This window comes from Balaenoptera borealis (assembly GCF_965194805.1).
Source record: "Balaenoptera borealis genome assembly, chromosome: 1".
Taxonomy (NCBI): domain Eukaryota; kingdom Metazoa; phylum Chordata; class Mammalia; order Artiodactyla; family Balaenopteridae; genus Balaenoptera; species Balaenoptera borealis.
This window is the reverse complement of record NC_138860.1, coordinates 150,309,918-150,334,518: the sequence shown is the minus strand read 5'-3', so window position 1 is coordinate 150,334,518 and position 24,601 is coordinate 150,309,918. Positions and strand designations below refer to the sequence as shown.

General features: G+C 37.0%; 1 protein-coding gene across 7 annotated transcripts in view; it reads right to left on the bottom strand.

The window, feature by feature from the left end:
• Positions 1-24,601, bottom strand: part of TUT4 (terminal uridylyl transferase 4) — a 151,701-nt gene that overhangs the window by 102,415 nt on the left and 24,685 nt on the right. For all 7 annotated transcript variants that reach the window (XM_082370115.1, XM_082370113.1, XM_082370112.1 and 4 more), the window contains exons 2-3: positions 16,651-17,533; positions 10,208-10,371 (exon numbers count right to left, since the gene is read on the bottom strand). In XM_082370115.1, the coding sequence (XP_082226241.1) occupies positions 10,208-10,371; positions 16,651-17,440 (954 nt within the window). In that variant the 5' untranslated portion in view covers positions 17,441-17,533. The remainder of the gene's footprint in view (positions 1-10,207; positions 10,372-16,650; positions 17,534-24,601) is intronic.

The window sequence follows — 24,601 nt, the reverse complement described above, 5'->3', positions numbered from 1 at the left end:
GACAAGCAAAAGCTAAGAGAATTCAGCACCACCAAACCAGCTCTACAACAAATGCTAAAGGAACTTCTCTAAGTGGGAAACACAAGAGAAGAAAAGGACCTACAAAAACAAACCCAAAACATTAAGAAAATGGTCATAGGAACATACATATCGATAATTACCTTAAACGTGAATGGATTAAATGCTCCAACCAAAAGACACAAGATTGCTGAATGGATACAAAAACAAGACCCATATATATGTTGTCTACAAGAGACCCACTTCAGACCTAGGGACACATACAGACTGGAAGTGAGGGGATGGAAAAAGATATTCCATGCAAATGGAAATCAAAAGAAAGCTGGAGTAGCAATACTCATATCAGATAAAATAGACTTTAAACTAAAGAATGTTACAAGAGACAAGGAAGGACACTACATAACGATCAAGGGATCAATCCAAGAAGAAGATATAACAGTTATAAATATATATGCACCCAACATAGGAGCACCTCAATACATAAGGCAACTGCTAAAAGCTATAAAAGAGGAAATCGACAGTAACACAAAAATAGTGGGGGACTTTAACACCTCACTTACACCAATGGACAGATCATCCAAAATGAAAATAAATAAGGAAACAGAAGCTTTAAATGACACAACAGACCAGATAGATTTAATTGATATTTATAGGACATTCCATCCAAAAACAACAGATTACACTTTCTTCTCAAGTGTGCATGGAACATTCTCCAGGATAGATCACATCTTGGGTCACAAATCAAGCCTCAGTAAATTTAAGAAAATTGAAATCGTATCAAGCATCTTTTCGGACCACAACGTTATGAGATTAGAAATGAATTACAGGGAAAAAAAAGTAAAAAACACAAACACATGGAGGCTAAACAATACACTACTAAATAACCAAGACATCACTGAAGAAATCAAAGAGGAAATCAAACAATACCTAGAGACAAATGACAATGAAAACACGACAATCCAAAACCTATGGGATGCAGCAAAAGCAGTTCTAAGAGGGAAGTTTATAGCTATACAAGCGTACCTCAAGAAACAAGAAAAATCTCAAATAAACAATCTAACCTTACACCTAAAGGAAGAGAAAGAAGAACAAACAAAACCCAAAATTAGCAGAAGGAAAGAAATCATAAAGATCAGAGCAGAAATAAATGAAATAGAAACTAAGAAAACAATAGCAAAGATCAATAAAACTAAAAGCTGGTTCTTCGAGAAGATAAACAAAATTGATAAACCATTAGCCAGACTCATCAAGAAAAAGAGGGAGAGGACTCAAATCAATAAAATTAGAAATGAAAAAGGAGAAGTTACAACAGACACCACAGAAAAACAAAGCATCCTAAGAGACTACTACAAGCAACTCTATGCCAACAAAATGGACAACCTGGAAGAAACGGACAAATTCTTAGAGAGGTATAACCTTCCAAGACTGAACCAGGAAGAAACAGAAAATATGAACAGACCCATCACAAGTAATGAAATTGAAACTGTGATTAAAAATCTTCCAACAAATAAAGTCCAGGACCAGATGGCTTCACAGGTGAATTCTATCAAACGTTTAGAGAAGAGCTAACACCCATCTTTCTCAAACTCTTCCAAAAAATTGCAGAGGAAGAAACACTTCCAAACTCATTCTATGAGGCCACCATCACCATGATACCAAAACCAGACAAAGATACTACAAAAAAAGAAAATTACAGACCAATATCACTGAGGAATATAGATGCGAAAATCCTCAAAAAAATACTAGCAAACAGAAGCCAACAACACATTAAAAGGATCATACAACATGATCAAGTGGGATTTATCCCAGGGATGCAAGGATTCTTCAATATATGCAAATCAATCAATGTGATAGACCATATTAACAAACTGAAGAATAAAAACCATATGATCATCTCAATAGATGCAGAAAAAGCTTTTGACAAAATTCAACACCAATTTATGATAAAAACTCTCCAAAAAGTGGGCATAGAGGGAATCTACCTCAACATGATAAAGGCCATATACGACAAACCCACCGCAAACATCATTATGAATGGTGAAAAACTGAAAGCATTTCCTCTAGGATCAGGAACAAGACAAGGATGTCCACTCTCACCACTATTATTCAACATAGTTTTGGAAGTCCTAGCCACGGCAATCAGAGAAGAAAAAGAAATAAAAGGAATACAAATTGGAAAAGAAGAAGTAAAACTGTCACTGTTTGCAGATGACATGATACTATACATAGAGAATCCTAAAAATGCCACCAGAAAACTACTAGAGCTAATCAATGAATTTGGTAAAGTTGCAGGATACAAAATTAATGCACAGAAATCTCTTGCATTCCTATACACTAATGATGAAAAATCTGAAAGAGAAATTAAAGAAACACTCCCATTTACCACTGCAACAAAAAGAATAAAATACCTAGGAGTAAACCTACCTAGGGAGACAAAAGACCTGTGCAGAAAACTATAAGACACTGATGAAAGAAATTAAAGATGATACCAACAGATGGAGAGATTAGAAGAATCAATATTGTGAAAATGACTATACTACCCAAAGCAATCTACAGATTCAATGCAATCCCTATCAAATTACCAATGGCATTTTTTACAGAACTAGAACAAATAATCTTAAAATTTGTATGGAGACACAAAAGACCCCGAATAGCCAAAGCAGTCTTGAGGGAAAAAAACGGAGCTGGAGGAATCAGACTCCCTGACTTCAGACTGTACTACAAAGCTACAGTAATCAAGACAATATGGTACTGGCACAAAAACAGAAACATAGATCAATGGAACAAGATAGAAAGCCCAGAGATAAACCCACGCACCTATGGTCAACTAATCTATGACAAAGGAGGCAAGGATATACAATGGAGAAAAGACAGCCTCTTCAGTAAGTGGTGCTGGAAAAACTGGACAGCTACATATAAAAGAATGAAATTAGAACACTCCCTAACACTATACACAAAAATAAACTCAAAATGGATTCGAGACCTAAATGTAAGACTGGACACTATAAAACTCTTAGAGGAAAACATAGGAAGAACACTCTTTGACATAAATCACAGCAAGATCTTTTTTGATCCACCTCTTAGAGTAATGGAAATAAAAACAAAAATAAACAAATGGGACCTAATGAAACTTCAAAGCTTTTGCACAGCAAAGGAAACCATAAACAAGACGAAAAGACAACCCTCAGAATGGGAGAAACTATTTGCAAACGAATCAACAAAGGATTAATCTCCAAAATATATAAACAGCTCATGCAGCTCAATATTAAAGAAACAAACAACCCAATCCAAAATGGGCAGAAGACCTAAATAGACATTTCTCCAAAGAAGACATACAGATGGCCAAGAAGCACATGAAAAGCTGCTCAACATTACTAATTATTAGAGAAATGCAAATCAAAACTACAATGAGGTATCACCTCACACCAGTTAGAATGGGCATCATCAGAAAATCTACAAACAACAAATGCTGGAGAGGGTGTGAAGAAAAGGGAACCCTCTTGCACTGTTGGTGGGAATGTAAATTGATACAGCCCCTATGGAGAACAGTATGGAGGTTCCTTAAAAAACTAAAAATAGAATTACCATATGACCCAGCAATCCCACTACTGGGCATATACCCAGAGAAAACCATAATTCAAAAAGACACATGCACCCCAATGTTCATTGCAGCACTATTTACAATAGCCAGGTCATGGAAGCAACCTAAATGACCATTGACAGACGAATGGATAAAGAAGTTGTGGTACATGTATACAATGGAATATTACTCAGCCATAAAAAGGAACGAAATTGGGTCATTGGTTGAGACGTGGATGGATCTAGAGACTGTCATACAGAGTGAAGTAAGTCAGAAAGAGAAAAACAAATATCGTATATTAACGCATGTATGTGGAACCTAGAAAAATGGTACAGATGAACCAGTTTGCAGGGAAGAAGTTGAGACACAGATGTAGAGAACAAATGTATGGACACCAAGGGGGGAAAGCCACAGGGGTGCGGGGATGGTGGTGTGCTGAATTGGGCGATTGGGATTGACATGTATACACTGATGTGTATAAAACTGATGACTAATAAGAACCTGCTGTATAAAAAAATAAATAAAATTCAAAAATTAAAAAAAATACAACAAATACATGTTGAATTTTAAAATATTGTTTCTAGTGTCTTACACTGAAATTGCAGCAATGCTTAACTTTTATCTCAGATTGACTTTCAATAGGCTGCAACTCCTAACAAAAAGATTCTCACTTCAGAATATAACATAATTTCCTTTAAATAGGAAACTTGCCCCAAATTTAGAAACAGTCCTGCCACAGACTAAAAATAAATACAGCCTTCATTTATAGAGTATCTATTAACCTTACAACATCCGTATGAGGATTCCCCATTTTACTAGCAAAGCAACTAAATCCCTAGAAGTAAATAATTTGCCCAAGGCAACAAGCAAATAAGAAAATTCAGCTCAATCTAGTCATTTCAATTCTTTAGTTTAAAACTATTTCAAATCTGTCCTTATTGCAGAATGAATTAAGCCCTCACAGACTTCTTTTTCTCAGTTTCCAACCACAGCTACTTCTTAATTCACCAAGTATTTTCTGAGCTCATACTATGTCAAACATTTTTCTAGGAGGTGAGGATAATAATGTAAACAAAACAAATGAAAATCCTTGTCTTCATGAATTGACATTCTACTGTAGGAAGACAGGTAATAAATAAACAAATGTACAAAGAAATAAATAAATAGGAATGTGGGGGAGGTGTTATCTCCTTTTTAAAAATAGTCATCACTTATTAATAAAATGACTTGAAGTGAAAGACTGAGCTGTGTGGATATATGAGAAGACATTCCAAGCAGAGATAAATGTGAATGCTAAGGCCCTGAGGCAGGAGTGTGCCTAATTTGTTTGCAAAATCGCAAAAAGGCTACTATGACTGGAACAGAGACGTAATGGGGGTCAGATTACAAGACCCCTCATAAGGACTCCAAGTTTTATTCTAAGTGTGAGGGGAAGGTATTGAAGGCTTCTGAGCAAAGAATTACAAGATCTAATTTCAAAGGGATCACTTGCCTTCTATATTAAGAATAGAAACAAGATGAGTCTAATGCCATTATGAGCATACTACAATAATCCAGATGATGTTGGTTGGCTTGGTTCAAGGTAAGAGTGGTGTAAGTGGCAAGAAGGGTTGGATTCAGGAGTTGAAAGCATAAACACAGAATTCCTAAAGCCATGCATATTGATGAAGTCACTACAGCAGTCATGAGAGCACTCATTAGACAACTTTTTCAATTGTAAAATGTGAGCAGACAACGAAGCATCTGGAGTCTTTTAGTAAGAAAAGCTTGGTATAACACTGAATGGGGAGCCAGAGGCCTGAAATGACATCTCAATTGATCTCGGATAAATCTCTAACTCTTGAGCCTGCTTCTATATCCATAAAATGAAATAATAAAAACTGCCCTACTTGGTAAAATAATTCAATTCTACAAGTAGCTAATCTTTATTTTGTGCTTAGCACATACAAGGCACTGTGTTAAGAACTTTACTTGTATTATCTTATTTAATCGTCATAGCCCAATAAGCGAGGTGTCGTTATTTTTATCGACTCCATTTAAATGATAAAGAAACTGAGATTTGGGGCTTCCCTGGTGGCGCAGTGATTAAGAATCTGCCTTCCAGTGCAGGGGACATGGGTTCGATCCCTGGTCCGGGAAGATCCCACATGCCGCGGAGCAATTAAGCCTGTGTGCCACAACTACTGAGCCTGTGCTCTAGAGCCCGTGAGCCACAACTATTGAGCCCACGTGCCACAACTACTGAAGCCCACACGCCTAGAGCCCATGCTCTGCAACAAGAGAAGCCACCGCAATGAGAAGCCCGTGCACCTCAACGAAGAGTAGCCCCCACTCGCCACAACTAGAGAAAGCCTGTGCACAGCCACGAAGACCCAACGCAGCCATAAATAAATAAATAAATAGATAGATAGATAGATAGAAACTGAGGTTTAAAGAGGTTAATAACTCATCCAATATCATCTAACCAGTAAGTGGCAGTGCTACACCTAGTGACTCCAAAAGCCCATACACTTAACCACTAAGCAAATTTTTATCTTTAATTACTGACCAACTACTATGTGCAAGGCACTGTATTAGGCACAACAGTAAATAAGACAAAAATGTCCTCAGTATCATGAAGCTTCTAGTTTCACAGAAGGGACACATGAAAAATGTTTAAATATTCCTTTATTATAGTTAAAATATTTATTTTACCATGAAACAAACATATCGATAAGCCTTCTTTAAAGTTTCTGTAGACCAGCTAGAATAAAGATTTGTCTCCTGAACAACCAACAGATCAAAGAAAAAATTAAAGGGGAAATAAAAACGTTTCCTGAGACAAATAAAAATGGAAAAACAACATACCAGAACTTGTGGGATACAGCAAAAGCAGTTCTAAGAGGGAATTTCATAGCAATAAATGTCTACATTAAGAAGCAAGGAAGATCCCAAATAAACAACCTAATTCTACCATAAGGAACTAGAAAAAGAAGAACAAACTGATCCCAAAGTCAGCAGAAGAAAGGAAATAATCAAAATCAGAGCAGAAATAAATGAATTAGAGATCAGACTCACAGTTATAGAGAACAAACCAGTGATTACCAGTGAGGAGAGGGAAGGGAGGAGGGGCAATAGAGGGGTAGGGGATAGAGAGGTACAAACTATTATGTATATAATAAGCTACAAGGACATACTGTACAACACAGGGAATATAACCAATATTTTTTAATAACTATAAATGGGGTATAACTTTTAAAAATTATAAATCACTATATCGCACACCTGAAACTTATATGACATAGAATACTATTCAGCCATAAAAAATGAGAAAATCCTACCATTTGCAATGACATAGACGGACCCTGAAGGCATTATGCTAAGTAAAATAAGTGAGACAGAGAATGACAAATACTGTACGATCACTTATATGAGGAATCTTAAAAGAAAAAAAAAAAACCCTCATAGGAAAAGAAATCAGACTTGTGGTTACCAGAGGAGGGGAGGGGAGGGGAGGGGAAAACTGGAGGAATGTGGACAAAAGGTACCAGCTTCCAGTTATAAGATAAGTAAGTACTAGGAATGTATGAACACTGCTGAATGATATATAAGAAAGTTGTTAAGAGAGTAAATCCTAAAAGTTCTCATCCCAAGAATATTTATTCCTTTTTTTCTTTCTTTTCTTTTTATTTTACCTATATGAGAAGATGTTAGCTGAACCTACTGTGGTAATCATTTCACAATATATGTAAATCAAACCATCATGCTATACACCTTAAATTTATACAGTCATGTATGTCAATTATTTTTCAATAAAACTGGAAAAAAATAAAAGTAGTAACTTGAAATTAAAAAAAAAAAAGATTCCTGGGCATGGAGATTCTAAGTATTTCCTAGTCAATACTTAACACTTGCTATAGGGAAATTTACTCTTCTGATCTAACAGTTTGGACTTATTCCTTCTTTAGCACAGGTTAAAAATCTACATCTTTACTCCTCAATCAGATAATCTGTAAGTAAACTGTGAACCAAATACTTGATGCAATCAAAAGCAAGTTGGTAAGAATATTCTTAACGAGTATTTTAAAATTGGTAAAGAAAAACTTTAATTAACAATATACTGGATTGAAAACAAGAGGTTTTGGATGGCACGAAAACCAAAAAGGAGTCAGAAGAAAAAGAGATTATAGACATCTATGCTGGTACTGGCACACTGATTTTACATCATTGCTATCTAAATTCAACAACAAAATGTTTTCCATGCTTCCAAGTTTTCTTTCACCCCAGGCTATTCTTTCCTACTACTATCAAATATCCATTCCACCCCAACTTCTTCTTTCTCCCAAGAACTGACTTTTCCTGCTTCATATACTACATATCTTCCCAACCAGTCCCCTGCTTATATTCCCTGAAAATACATTTTTCACATTCCCTTTATACATGTCATACAATTTACCTACACCAACCATTCCCTAACCCAACTCCTAGCCATTCCTTCAGACTCAGTTCCAATGTCACCTACTTATAAAGCATTCCCCAAACTGATGCCTCTATACCCCAACTCAAGTTGGTTACTCCTTTGTCTAAGATCCTATTTTCAAACAATATTGTTATTACTATTATTATTTGCTTACATGCCTTTCTCTGAAAGAAACTCCTAGAAAGGCAGTATGATGGTTTTTAAAAAACCACGCATGCCCCAATTCAACTTTTTATCACCAGATCATGGCACATGAAAGGTACTCAATATTTATCTTGATAATGCACAGATCCAGACTAATTTCAAACTTAGGAAAGGGAAAGTGAGAGGAAAGACAGAACTATGTAAAACAGCAAATTGCAGGCTTCCCTGGTGGTGCAGTGGTTAAGAATCCACCTGCTAATGCAGGGGACACAGGTTCCAGCCCTGGTCCGGGAAGATCCCACGTGCTGTGTGCCACAACTACTGAGGCTGTGCTCTAGAGCCTGCGAGCCACAACTACTGAGCCCACGGTCCACAACTACTGGAGCCCATGCGCATACAGCCCATGCTCCTCAACAAGAGAAGCCACTGCAATGAGAAGCCCTTGCACCACAATGAAGAGTAGCCCCCGCTCGCCGCAACTAGAGAAAGCCCATGTGCAGCAATGAAGACCCAACACAGCCAAAAATAAATAAATGAATTTATAAAAAAATATAAAACAGCAAATTTCAAAAAAGACTTCCTTCTAACTAGGATCTTGTGAGACTAACTATATAATACAAACTCTTTCCTACATTATGGGCCTCTACTCCTTGATATTCCTTCCTACTTTCACAGGGTGACTACTCTGTCATAAATTCTATTAATGACTCAGGATTGCCTTCTTCAATTTAAATATAATCTTGTTTTTCTAAGCTATACAAAATCATACCATTTCTTTCTTTCCTTATTTATCAAGAATGATGACCTGGGCTTCCCTGGTGGTGCAGCGGTTGAGAATCTGCCTGCCAATGCAGGGGACACGGGTTCGAGCCCTGGTCTGGGATGATCCCACATGCCGCGGAGCAACTAGGCCCGTGAGCCACAACTACTGAGCCTGTGTGTCTGGAGCCTGTGCACCGCGATGAAGATTGGCCCCCGCTTGCCACAACTGGAGAAAGCCCTCGCACGGAAACAAAGACCCAACACAGCCAAAAGTAAATAAATAAGCTCAAAAAAAAAAAAAATCCTTTAAAAAAAAAAAAAGAATGATGACCTATTTCCCTGTATGCATACTAACAAATATCCCAAGTACCTATTTAAGAACAGACTGATTTATGATTCTTTCCTTCAATATCTAGCAGTGTTTTTACCATTAAGGCTGGGAATGTGTATTTCTAGGTTAAGAAATTAATTAGTACTCAGCAACAAGATACCTATGGCTAAAACAGTTCCTAATACATAGGAGATATTCAGTAAATATGGGAGAAAAAAAGAGGAAAGAGAAAACCAAGGGGGAAAGGAGGAAGTCTGGTACATCCTGTATTATTTGCTAATTTATTTGTCACTCCAAATAGACCGTTAACTTCTAATCGGCAGAAACTGTGCCATTTTCACCAACATATATCCCCAGTGCCTAGCACAGTATCTAGAACATAACAAGCTCTCAGTATCTATTTGATAAATGAGTAAATCAGGGGTCAGCAAACTTCTTGTAAAGGGACAAAGTTATATTTCAGTAAATATTTTATGCTTTGGTAAACAGTAGATATTTCATGCTTTGTGGTCCACATACTCTCCGTAGCAACGTCTCAAAACTCAACTCTGCCATGGTAGCAAGAAAGCAGCTATAGATAATAAGGATGGCATGGTTGTGTTCCAATAAAACTCTGTTTATAAAAACATAAGGTATTTTACCACAATTTAAAAAAACAAAAACAAGGTGGTAGGCCACAGTTGGTTGAGCCTGGGATGAATGAATGAAGTCAGACTCACAGATGTAAGGATTTGCTGAACAAATGGAGGGAAAGAAGAGAGGGAGAGAAGAGGAAAGGAAATAGGGAAGGAAGGAAAGATGCATGATATCTCTGCCTAAGGAATATAATAAGAAAAATAAAAAGAGCTGTACTTGGGAAAGAAAAGCTATGAAACATGCATTTTCCCCCAAATAACTAAAACACATAGTATACTTTTTCAAGTCGAAAGATGTGATCTCTTTCTAAGCGTTCTTCTGCTTGTTTCAAGCCTAGCCTCTGCTCAGGTGTCAATGTAGATTCATCTATCACAGTGGCATTTTCTAAATAGTCCATCTCTGAAGAATTTTCTTTATTAGATTCATCGTTCTTCATTTTACCTAGAAAAGGAAGCAATCACTTAGTTACTATCATCAGAATTGGTAAATTAAAATTTTTTTAATAAAAAACAGACATTCAATTTATACACATACAGAAAAAATATTCTTCCTTTATGTTTTCCTTCATTGTGCATGTTGGTATACCTATGTAAAATATAAGTAAAAGATATACATGATATCAAAATTCACAAAGAAAACTCTACTTCATGGGTCAAATGCCTATCTTCTTCCAACCAATCTATATCAAAAAAGACAAATATGACTGAGACTCACTATACAAGGGTAACATAACATAACCATTTTGTCGAATCTCTGAAGTAAATATGATATAAAGCTACTTTAAGTCCCAAAGATGACTCACTGAACTGAAGTCACTTCAGTGACTTTATCACTATACAAAAGAAGCTAAAAGAACATATATACTCCAGACCACAGACTCACATGAGGCTCCTTCTTTGCTTTCACTGAACTCATGGATATCTCCACCACACCAATATTTTTTCTTTGCTTCTCTGCCTCCTAACTAGATTGTGATCTCTTTAAGGCACAGACTATGTGCTTTCTTTTCAAACTTTGCATTTCCAGCACCTACCAATATATACTTAGAATACAGTAGGTTGCACCACCAGTGTGATTTTTTTAAATACAAATTGAATCATGTTACTCTCTTGCTTAAAATACTTAACAGGCTCTCATGGAGTTCAGAATAAAGTTTAAACTCTTTAACATATAACATACAGTGCTTGCCCTCTTCAAGGCAGTCAACAGTTTAAATACAATAATCCCAAGTTGTAGTAGGTGCTATAAAGGAAAAAAACAAGTAACTGAGAGGGAAACAAACTTTAGATATGGGGGTCAGGGAAGGCTTTTCTGAGACTTTAAGCCAAGACCTCACAAAAAGAGAGCTAAGTTGTCTATATCTCTAATCTTATATCCTGCCCTAACACTTTTCACTTCATTCATACCAAATGTGCTAGAATGGATCACTGCTACTCCAAGTACCAATGACTGTACATGTCCTGTTCCCTCCACCATCAAGGCCCTTCCCACTTCAACTAGTTATGTTTACCTGTCCTGCAAAATTCAGTTTAAGCATCAACTGTTTCAGAAGACAGTCTGGGACTTCCCCGGTGGTGCAGTGGTTAAGAATCCGCCTGCCAATGCAAGGGACAAGGGTTCGATCCCTGGTTTGGGAAGATCCCACATGCCGCAGAGCAACTAAGCCCATGTGCCACGACTACTGAGCCTGCACTCTAGAGCCCACAAGCCACAACTACTGAGCCGACGTGCCACAACTACTGAAGCCCGTGTGCCTAGAGCCCGTGCTCCGCAACAAGAGAAGCCACTGCAATGAGAAGCCCACACACCACAACAAAGAGTAGCCCCCGCTCTCCACAACTAGAGAAAGCCTGTGAGTAGCAATGAAGACCCAACGCAGCCAAAAATAAATTAATTTTAAAAAAAGAAGACAGGGCTTCCCTGGTGGTGCAGTGGTTGAGAATCTGCCTGCCAATGCAGGGGACACGGGTTCGAGCCCTGGTCTGGGAAGATCCCACATGCCGCGGAGCAAGTGGGCCCGTGAGCCACAACTACTGAACCTGCGCGTCTGGAGCCTGTGCTCCGCAATAAGAGAGGCTGTGACAGTGAGAGGCCCGCGCACCGCAATGAAGAGTGGCCCCCGCTCGCCGCAACTAGAGAAAGCCCTCGCACAGAAACTAAGACCCAACACAGCCAGAAATTAATTAATTAATTAATTTTAAAAAAAGACAGTCTGATGTTCTTTATATTCTCATAGCACCCGCTATTATCTCACATTTTCACAGCAATGTAATTTGTATTTATTTATCTACCTCTTACAATTAGATAATGAATTCCTTGATGCTAATGACCAGATCTTATTCAACTTTGTACCTTCAGATTTTAATACAATGCCGAGACCAGAGATGACAATAGTGTGTTGAATAAAGAAATTGATTTGGATGTACTTAAAAGCACTTCTAAAAGTAAATGCTCATAGATAATCAATAAACCTCTCCTCTCTGCCCCCAAAAGCCAATCTAGGGCTTCCCTGGTGGCGCAGTGGTTGAGAATCTGCCTGCCAATGCAGGGGACACGGGTTCGAGCCCTGGTCTGGGAAGATCCCACATGCCGCGGAGCAACTAGGCCCGTGAGCCACAACTACTGAGGCTGCGCGTCTGGAGCCTGTGCCCTGCAACAAGAGAGGCCGCGACAGTGAAAGGCCTGTGCACTGCGATGAAGAGTGGCCCTCGCTCGCCGCAACTAGAGAAAGCCCTCGCACAGAAACGAAGACCCAACACAGCCATAAATAAATAAATAAATAAATAAATAAATAAATAAATAAATAAATAAATAAATAAATAAATAAATAATTTTAAAACCCTGCTTCCTTAATTATTAAATTAAAAAAAAAAAGCCACTCTACATGCCATCTACAAGAACCCTGAAATTCACTTCTCTTTTGATAGCACTAATTTTCTGAATAAAAATAGTGTGCCTCTCTCTGGAGGTGATGTGTCTCCTACCACAAGAGGAGCACAAGAGGAATATTATTCAGCAATGAAAAAGAACGATGCACTGATACATGCTACAACATGGATGAATCTTAAAACATACTAAGTGAAAAAAGCCAGACACAAAAGGCCACATGTTGTATGATTTCATTCATATAAAATACGCAAGTCTATAGAGACAGAAACTAAATTAGTGGTTGGCAGTGCCTAGGAGGAGAGGGTAATGAGTAGTGACTGCTAATGGGTATGGAGTTTATTTTGGGGGTGGTGAAAATATTCATGATTTAGACAGTGCTAATGTCTACACAACTTTGTAAATATACTAAAACCCACTAAATTGTATATTTTTAAATGGCAAATTTTATGGCATGTGAATTATATCTCAATAAAACTAATATAAAAAGGTAAATAAAAAATTTAAATATGACAGATGATAGTAAGAACTATGGAGAAAAATTAAAAAGGTAAAAGGAATAAGGAGTGCCAGAGGTGGAAGTGAGGTTTGTAAATTTTAGATAAGTGACCCAGCAAAAGGCTCACTGAGAAGGTAAGAGAGCTAGCCATATGGACATCTGGGGGAAGAGTGTTCCAGGCAAAGGAAAAAGCAAATGCCAGAGCCATCAGGTGGACACTTGCCTTCATATTTGAGGAACTGCAAGGATATCATGCGGTTGGAACAGAGAGAAACGATGAGAAGTAGATAAATGAGGGCAGAGAAGTGGGGTGGGGGGGAGTGCCGAAGATCACAAAGGTCACAGCAAGGACACTAGCTTTTACTCTGATATATGGGAAACCATTGAAACATGATGAACAGCAGTAACATGATCTGAATAACTTTAACAGGATCATTCTGGCTGCTATGTTGAAAACACAAGGAAGGATGGTATAAGTGAAAGTAAGAAGACGAGTTAGGTTCTGCTGCTCAAAAGCATGATCCTGACCAGCAGCATCAGCTTCATTCAGGAGCTTGTTAGAAATCCAGTATCTCAGACTCTAGATTTTCTAAATCAAAAATCTCAGAGAATGGAACCCAAGAATCTGAATTTTAATACAATTCCCAATTGATTCATATGCACACTAAAGTTTGAGAAGCCCAGATCTAGTATATTCTCCCTTCAAATATTCACCAGGCTCACTCTCTCACCTCTTACCTTCAAATATTTGCTCTAATGTCACCTTCTCAGTGACAATTTAAATTTGAAACACCACCACCAGACACAGCTGTTATCATTCCTTATGACCTTTCCTGTTTTTTCTTATAAGATTTATCACTATCTAACTTATTATATACTTTTGTTATTTACTATGTTTGTTGTCTGTCTCCTCCCACTAGAATATTAACTCTATAAGTAAGTATAGTGTTACCTGTTTAGTTCATTGTTATATTCCTAGCAGCTAGATCAGTACCTGCACATAGCGGAGACCACCCAAAATATTTACTGAATGTACAAACGGCAAAAGGAAAAATGGTGGAAGTACTAGGTGGGAGCTAAAGTTGGACCTAATGGAGATTAATCCACTAATCTTTTGGCAGCACTACATGGTTTGTGGGATTTTAGTTCCCCGACCAGGGATTGAACCTGGGCCCTCAGCAGTGAGAGCCTGGAGTCCTAACCACCAGACCACCAGGGAATTCCCATATAAATCATTTTTTGGTTTTTTCGGTTTTCCTTTTTGTGGGCCACACCATGTGGCATGTGGGATCTTAGTTCCCCGACCAGGGATCAAACCTGAGCCCCCATGCTGAAAGCGCCAGAGTTTTAACCACTGGACTGCCAGGGAAGTCCTAAAACATACTTACCTATTTGGTAACAAGTGTTTTTTTGTTTGTTTTATTTTGGCCACACAGCTTGCAGGATCTTAGTTCTTCAACCAGGGAACGAACCCATGCCCCCTGAAGTGAAAGCATGGAGTCCTAACCACTGGACCGCCAGGAAGTCCCTCATTCTTATAAGTTTGTTAAAACAAGTCTCCCGAAAGGACCTCTACTTGGTCTACTAGCTTCCTTAAGCTATTTCAACTTGTTCTCCATGTTAACAAATAACAAAACTGCATTTAATTGGAGAAATAATAAAAATAAAGGATATTCATTGCCATTGCCTGCCTACTGTGTCAGGGACTACATGAAACACTCGATTGAATTATTTCACTTAACCTTTACAACAAAGGCAGCCGCATCTCCACATTTTAAAAAATGAGGAAACTCAGACATATTTTAAAGGATAAGCAGCTTATCCAAGATTACAAAGTTATTAAGTGGGGAAGATAAGATTCAAAACCTATGAAATTTTACTCCAGAGCTCACAATCTTAACCACCTCACTCTGTCACCTTATTTTGTCACCTTTTTAAGAAAATAATCTTTAAATCATATTTTTCACTAATTCAAGTGACCAGACCCCTGTAGCTGATCTTATGCACCAGTATTTCCCAACTTCAATCACATACTGTCATGTTTAGATCTGCCATATCTAAACACTAGCAGTACTATTATTTATTTGATATTGTCTTTAAATTGACTTACTTTTTTGGGCCTTGTCCTAAACCATATCTATGAAATTATTAACATTTGTTCTTACATACAAAGGTACCTCTATTAAATTACAAAAAAGGTTTGTCAATAAACCATCTTCTGTGTACCACCAGAAATAAAAAGAAGCTATTTCTGAACTCTTTGTCAATATTTCTCAAAGTGTGGTAAATAATGATTTAGAAATAGCTTTTTCTGTTTATACATCAAGAAAAGGTTTTATTCTTTTAGCCACAGAAACATCAGGAAAAAAGACTGCCAAGGAAAATTCATTAATTTAAACAAAATTAGGATTAAAGTACTCAAAAGACATGGACAATATTTATAAACAATTAAGTAACACTAAGATCAAGATCTCATAAGAAAATGAATTTTACAATGATAATTCTCAAGTAAATTGCAACAGTGTCCTATTGAATCTGTTTCCAGTTTTGCTCCTGTCAAAGAATTTGCTGAAAAGATAAACATATATATTTATATATATATATATATATACATGATCACAGTGCTACCTTGGTTAAAACTCTTCAGTGGCTTCTCAAAACACTCATAATAAAGTCCACACTGTTTATCATATCCTAAAAGGCCCTTTACTTTCCAATTCTTGTGTGCCTTTTCAGCTGCATCTTTTGCCACATTCCCCCACAAGTCCCTGTTGCAGTCATACTGAATCTCAGTCACACTTGCAGTCTCACATTTATATCATGCATTTTCTCAACCCAAAGTCTAAATACCTCAATTAAATCATGTACTTTCTCGATTCTAAGTTTTTGGCACTGAACTAAACTACCACCTTACTTATCTGTATCACCCTCACCTAACTAGAAGCTTCCTTGAGGTCTGGGGCTGTGTTTTTTTGGTTTTCCACTGTAAACACATGCGTGACATATAATGGGAACTCAGTACATACATGTTTGGTGAATGAATGAGCAATGTATTACCAGGACCATTTAAAAGAAGAGTGAGAGAGAGAGAGTGTGTGTGTGCGCGTGTGTGTGCGTGTGTGTGTGTGTACACATCAACTATAGGAGCCACTAAATTTGTATTTGCACAGGCTTTGTATCTCCCATAATAAATGTTTTCAACCTAAGACCCATATTATTAATGCCCTTTTTGTAGTTAAAGTAGTTAAAATCAAACTAAGGACAATCTAAAGAACATTAATATTAAAAAATCTCTCCAAAAATGTGACTTGTGGAATAATCTAATTTGTACTTACTCAAATCATCCGATATGTCTTCAGTTCCTGAAGCACTATCATCAGAATCACCAGTATTATCTGTACATGTTTGTTGCTTCTGAGATTGTTGTGAGTTTTCCAGAGCAGATTTTTCTCCCTCTGCAACATCAATATTCACTTTGTCCAGAGAAGTAAAGGAGCTTGGAATTTTTTTTCCAATCTGCTGTAATTCTGTCTGTCTCATATTTTCTTTCAACAGTAAACTGGGTACCTTCTCAGCTTCTGCTGGTAAGCTGGGCACCTTTTCTGATTTCATCTGAGAACCAGGTGCTTTTTCTGCTCTCCTCTGTGAATTAAGTGTCTTTTCTGCTGCTGTTGCCTGTGAGCTGGGTGCCTTTTCTGTTTTCACTGGTGAATTAAGTGACTTTGGTGATTTTTCTGTTTTTGCCTGTAAACTGGGTGCCCTTTCTACTTTTGCCTGTGAAACAGGTACCTTTTCTGCTTTCACTGGTGAATTCGGTGATTTTTTTGCTTTGCAGTGACTTTGATCTCGAAGGACTAACCCCAAATCTTTAGGGCCTGGAACACTGGCAGCATTTACTTTACATGATTTAACTTCTGCTTTTTCTATACAAATATCATTTTGCTTATTTTTTTTACTACTATTCCTATTTGGAGAGTTGGTCCCAATTTCTTTTATGGATTTATCATTTCTAGCTTTCAAAGTTTGATTAGTTATAAATTTAACTGCTTTGCTTTCTTCAGAAAGAGCCCAAGCATTCTTCTTTGGTTCATGATTTTCATTTTCAGAGTTCTTAGACTCTTCCATTATCTGAAAACCTGCTTCCTTCCAATTGTGATATTGTAAAGTGGCAGATCTCCAGTAGTCTGAATTGCTTCCAATCCAGTTTAGGCAAGCAAACTATTGGATTAAAAAAAAAAAAAAATCTGTTATTTAAAATGCAAAACCCATTTCTAAAAAATTGGTTAGACACAAAAAAAACTTTTACAATTCATTCTCAAAACTGAATAGCGGGGCTTCCCTGGTGGCGCAGTGGTTAAGAATCTGCCTGACTATGCAGGGAACAAGGGTTCAAGCCCTGGTCCGGGAAGATCCCACATGTCGCGGTGCAACTAAGCCTGTGCACCACAACTACCAAGCCTGCATTCTAGAGCCCACGCGCCATAACTACTGAAGCCTGCGCACCTAGAGCCCGTGCTCTGCAACAAGAGAAGCCACCGCAATGAGAAGCCCACGCACCACAACGAAGAGTAGCCCCCGCTCGCCGCAACTAGAGAAAGCCGCACAGCAACGAAGACCCAACACAGCCAAAAATAAATAAAAATAAAGTAAAAAGCTGAAGAGTAAAAAATAAAAAATTTTAAACTCTGAAAACTATATGAGAAGGAGTTAAAATCCACTTAGTAAATAACAGCGAAATCCCCATAAAGGAGGTTCTAACGTAATTCTGGCACTATGACATCAAAACAAGGGAACTTCAGAAGTAAAATGCTGTTTTACATTACTCAATAAGAATTTCAACTAAAAGGGAAATAAAACCTGCAACTGATGTACCACAATTAACATAAAAGGAAATGGAAGAAAAATAACACAAGAATTCCAATCTATATGCAACATAGGGAACCAGCTTATAGAAGACTAAGTGGTAAAAATAACAGAAGAACTGCAATCGATATGCAACATAGGGAATCAGTTTATAGAAGGTTAAGTGGTAAGATCTTTCCCACATGACTTTCCTACTAAATACTACCTATTTATACCGCTAACCTACTTCTAACTTGACGCTCTAAACATGGGGAACCAACGTCAACAGACTTCCTCCAGCTCCAAAGTACAACGCAGTTTAAATAAATTATTCTGAGGTAAGAAAATTTTAAAAAACCAACAGGATCCCAGAGTTTAAAAGTTATAGTAATATTCTGTATGATGATACATGTCATTATACATTTGTCAAAACCCACAGAATGGATATCCCTAAGAGTGACCCCTAAGGTAAACTACGGACTTTGGATGATAATGACGTGTTAACGTAGGTGCATCAACTGTAACAAATGTACCACTCTGGTGCAGGGATGTTGATAGTGAGAGAGGCTATTCCTGTGTGGGGGAAGGGAGTTACATGGGTACTCTGTACTTTCTGCCCAACTTTGCTGTGAAACTAAAACTGCTCTAAAAGAATAATAATGTTTAGAAAAAAGATAATAGAAAGAAAAAAAAATCAGAATCCGTTTTGTTCTAAAATATAATAGGAACTATTACACTTTTACCACAGAGCACAAACTATAAACAAATGAAAATACTACATTTTGTTAAATAATTTCTATACTAGAAATAGCTTATATACTACATATTATGGAAATCAGGATTTTTTTTACTTTTCACTTTGTCCTATATGCCTTAAATTCATACTTAAATTCATGACTCTAAACAAAGATTAATAACATGAATAAAAATCAGAGTCAAAAAAGCAAACTGCATGTAGCATCTTTGATTTTACTTGGTTAAATCTGGGCAGTCAAACACCTCTAAATCATATAACTATATATCATACAAACACAAAAATACTATCTAAATTCAAAAGCTCAGAACACAATTCATTTACCCCTATCTATTTTATGCCAAAGCATATTTCCAAATAAAAGAAAAAAAGAAATTAAACTTACATAGTTATGTCTCCACTGAAATATCTTACTCTACTTGGACCTAGCTTTTATAATTCCTGTTGTAGTACAGTCCTCTACATTCTCTGCCTTGATCTCTGTCCAGATTAACATTATCTCTTATTTTAAAAAGCCTACTAGATAGATAAGCAACAAGGATATACTGTGCAGCACAGGAAATTATAGCCATTATTTTGTAATAACTTTTAATGGAGTATAATCTCTAAAAACACTGAATCACTATGCTGTACACCTGTAACTAAAATAATATTGTAAATTAACTATACCTCAATTAAAAAAATTTACTAGGTGCTTCTTCTAAATTATTTTACAAAATAATATTTAAAGAAATTATGATAATTAAAATTTAAGCCAAAACCATATTAGATTTTCACCATTTCTTTTTTTTTTTAATGTTTAGATTTAAATCTACTTTTTTTTAAAAAATTAATTTATTTATTTTTGGCTGTGTTGGGTCTTCGTTTCTGTGCGAGGGCTTTCTCTAGTTGTGGCGAGCAGGGGCCACTCTTCATTGCGGTGCGCGGGCCTCTCACTGTCGCGGCCTTTCTTATTGCGGAGCACAGGCTCCAGACGCGCAGGTTCAGTAGTTGTGGCTCACGGGCCTAGTTGCTCCGTGGTATGTGGGATCTTCCCAGACCAGGGCTCGAACCCGTGTCCCCTGCATTGGCAGGCAGATTCTCAACCACTGCGCTACCAGGCAAGCCCGCACCATTTCTTTTTTGAGTAATATTATTTTCCAGTAAAAAGCTGTAGCACTTTTATCTATAAAAGAATGTTTTTGCTCCTGGTTTTTGGATATTTAAATGTATTTAATAGATTTTTCTTTCATTATTCTTGATAAAGTTTTTTTTTTTTTACATAACTGTCAAAACAGTTGTCAAATACATCTAACTTCTTGTAGAAACTGCTGCAGGTTCCTAATTTTAAAAGTAATAATGGGTTCTATTCTAAAAGATTACTTTAACTTATCCAGTAACCAAAATATTTTAAATTTTCTAATGCTATTCTATGATAATGACTAGTAATTTTGTAGATGTCATCTCACTGACAAAAGCCTAAACAAAAAAGACTTGATACAGCAATGCTGATCCACAATTCTGTTTATAAAACTTTTTAGACATACTATTCCTCCATTCAAAAATAAAAAAAAAAAAATCAATCTATTTAATACAGATAAATGCTAGTGAGGAGTTAGACTCAGAAAGTTGCCAGGTTTCACTTTGAGTAATTTGTTTCACATAACTGAAATTACATTTAAGTTTTTAATTGGAATAATGTGTTATGAAAAAAACAGACCATAGTTATTTTCTTTTTTTCTTTTAATTTATTTTCTTTGTTAATTTATTTTCTTTATTTGGTTGCACCAGGTCTTAGTTGCAACAGGTGGGCTCCTTAGTGGCGGCATGTGTGCTCCTTAGTTGCAGCAGGTGGGCTCCTTAGTTGCAGCATGCATGTGGGATCTAGTTCCCTGAGCAGAGATCAAACCCGGGCCCCCTGCATTGGGAGCATGGAGTCTTAACCACTGCGCCACCAGGGAAGTCCCTATAGTTATTTTCTAATCTTCCCCATCTTTTCTTATATGAGTAGCAAATGTCCTCTCACTTCCAAAACAAAGTGTGGTAATTTCACAGCAAAATTGCTATTTTTAACTTTTTCTTTTAAGCTATCAACAGTATAAAATTTTCCCCAGGGGCTACCCTGGTGGCACAGTGGTTGAGAATCCGCCTGCCAATGCAGGGGACACGGGTTCGAGCCCTGGTCTGGGAAGATCCCACATGCCGCGGAGCAACTAGGCCTGTGAGGCACAACTACTGAGCCTGCGCGTCTGGAGCCTGTGCTCCGCAACAAGAGAGGCCGCGACAGTGAGAGGCCCGCGCACCGCGATGAAGAGTGGGCCCCGCTTGCCGCAACTAGAGAAAGCCCTTGCACAGAAACGAAAACCCAACATAGCCAAAATTAAATAAATAAATTAATTAAAATTAAAAAAAATTTTTTTTAATTTAAAAAATAAAATTTTCCCCAAAAAGGTATGGATCCTAGAAACGAAGTTTTCTCTGAGAAGATAGTGTTTTGAAAACAAGGTTCACTGCTTCCCAGTGCACACTCAGCAAAACTGGTTGAATCAAATAAAAATGTCAGACCTACTTTCTAGTTCCTGTTTATATTTTCAGAATGCAGAAAATACGTATTAAATGAGATTCTAACCTTAAATAACCAATTATTAACAAGAAAATACAGAGAATTTTTAACAAATTTATTTTAAAAGTGTTTGAATATTGAAAACAATAGCATTTAGAATGTATTCCATTTCATTTTTAGTAAATCATTAAACATCAGTCCATTTCCTACTTCTAGGTCTAATCATGTCTTCTATCCTCCTTGAATCCTTACCATCAATGTCTACCACAATTCTAGGTACTTAGTAAACACTCAAAATCACTAGCAATTAAAAGAACATCTACTCCAGCCTGATGTCTTTACACCACTCTTTACCTGCTGCAAACTGAAGTCTTTAGCAGAAATTGGAATTGTTTCAAAGAGAAGTTTTTGATGCCCTTCTGTAATTATCCATCATTCAACTGGCAGACTGACCTACAAGGTTCGGGGCCTGAGTCTTGTAAGAGTTGTTTGGATACACTAGCTGAGAAAGTTTACCTGAAATAACTGTTGCATAACTAATGGAAAAGCTAGTCACAGAAAGAGTTACTGCTCAAGTAACCCTTCATAGGACAGACAAAGGAAGCTACTGTAAAGCATAATTATAGAAAGTTATCAGAAGCTCCTACTACTTTGGAAAAAAAAATTACATAATCAACCAATTTCAGCTAAGGCCTCCAACCCCTGAGGCCCACTAGCTACTTACTGAGTGACTTTAAACAAGAGACACTGACCCTCTCTGAGTCACAGATTTCTAAACTATAAAGTGAGTGGCTGAACCAGAGTCTACTCCATCTAAGATGTTATAATTCAATGCAAATCCTGAAACACAGTGATGCCAATGTTATATTGGTTCTGATAATTTTACAATTATAGAAAATTAGCAGGGACCTCTCAGGCCCCATGAAGACACAGCATTTGTATGGATGCTAACTAGACTTACGGTGGTGATCATTTCCCAATATATTCAAATATTGAATCATTATGTTGTACACCTGAAACTAATATAATATTGTGTGTCAATATTACCTCAATTAAAAAAAGAGAGAGGAAAAAAAAACCCAACATAATGCTCTCCTATAGGAAAAAAGCTTGCTAAGCAAAAGGAGTCCACATAAACTAGACTCCAGAGACTGAATTATTATACATGGTATGTGCTTAATAAATTCTAAATTAATTAAACATTTTCAAAATTACTAAATTCTTAATAATTATAAAATCTGGTATTTGCAGTTGGTTATTTCTAACACCGAAATACTAGCAGTAATAAACCAAGCTTAAAATATTGATTACCTTTAAGGCAATAGTTCTCAAATTTTATCATTCATTAGAATCACCTGGAAGGTCCCATTCCCAGAGTTTCTGATTGAACAGGTCTGGGATTGAGGCCTGAGAATTTGCATTTCTCACAAGTTCCCAGGTGATTCTCATGTGGCTAGACTGGGAACTACACTTGAAAAATCAATGCTCTAAGGAATGTTTCTGAAAGTAGAAGTGAAGGAAAACCAAACTCTCCTGTATAATCTTATACACAAGATTATAAGCTCCAAGAGGTAAGAAACCATTTCTCATTTTGCTTACCATTATATCTTCATCGCCTATTACAGTACCTAGTTCAAAGTAGACACTCAATAAATTTGTTAAATGGATTAATAAAAACTTAGCTGAAATTATTTTTAATTGTTCACACTTTAAAAACAAAATATAATAGATCCAAAAGATATTTAATTGCCTCATACTTTATATTGTCTACAATGTAACTAGAAAGTGTCTCGCTTCCCAATCCATCCCCTAGCCTCCTACCACCCAGGGTGGCCTGGATAAGTATGCCTCTTTCTATGGACTTTGTTCTTACCTTTCTCATAGTACTTAGCACTTAACACATTTCATGTGTTTACCTCCTATTTAGACTACAGGAATTTTTTTTTCCAATGTGCTTCTTATAAAACAAATACACTTACACAGTTGAAAAAGTAAATGGCAAGGCAAAACAGCATTCTCCTACCAACTACCAATCTCTCTCCTCAGAAGCAACTACTGTCAACTCTTTTAGCTGTTTCTTCTGAGATTTCTCTCCATATTTCTAAATTACATGCTTAAGCTGATACTACCTATTTTGTTTTAGATTTAGGTACTATCTACTGACTTCCTACAGACAGAATTGTACACACACTTATGTTCCCATCCTACCACCATCCTCCCAGGATGACTATAATATAATATGCCAATATTATTTATGGCTGAGCCAAATATACCATTGCACAGAGTTTTCTAGATATCTATCAAAATTCATTTTCTCCTTTTTCCTAGGCACGTAGCTAAACTACATTTCCCAACCTTCTCTGCAGTTAGGTGTGTCCTTAAGATCAAGTTCTTACCTCCTCCATGCTCTCCCCTTCTCACTGGATAAAATTCTCAGTCATCCATCTTCAATCACATAGCCAACAATTAAATTCCAATCCAGACCAGTAGGTCTTAAACTTTTGTGCACAGGAATCAGCTAGTTTCTAAGTGCAGATTCCGATTCAGTAGGTTTGGAGTGAGGACTAACATTCTGCATTTAGTCTAACAAGCCCAGGTAAAGTCCACACTGTTAGCCCTTGGCCATACTTTTAACTGGACAAAAATCATCAGTGGAACTTGGTACTCCTGAATGACCACACACAATAAACTATTCATCTGGATCTGGTGACTACTCACCTAGCAACTATTACATGAGACAAATAAAACTGGTTCTTAGGTCACTATACTATTGGATCTCTTTATCACAGGAGCCTAGATTTTTGACTTAAGCAACATATATACTATAATCACATTTCTCTTTTGGTATACTTTTCAGTTTTACCTGGAACTGTCTCACTTCTCTTAAGTTTTTTATATATCTGTCAATAATTCATTGACAGAACTGTAAATCTTCTCTCAATGTCTTCAAATACATCAAGCAACCCATGCGTTTGTTTTTATTGTCGTTTTTCTCTCCTTGGACATCCCATCTGGCACCTTCTGATCACTACTAGATTTCCACCACACTTGTCACCCTGAGACTTTCCTTTTGCTATCGTCCTACCAATTCCCATCTACTCTCTCATGCTGACTGACTCTTCTATTTTCCTCTTCCATAAGTTACTCC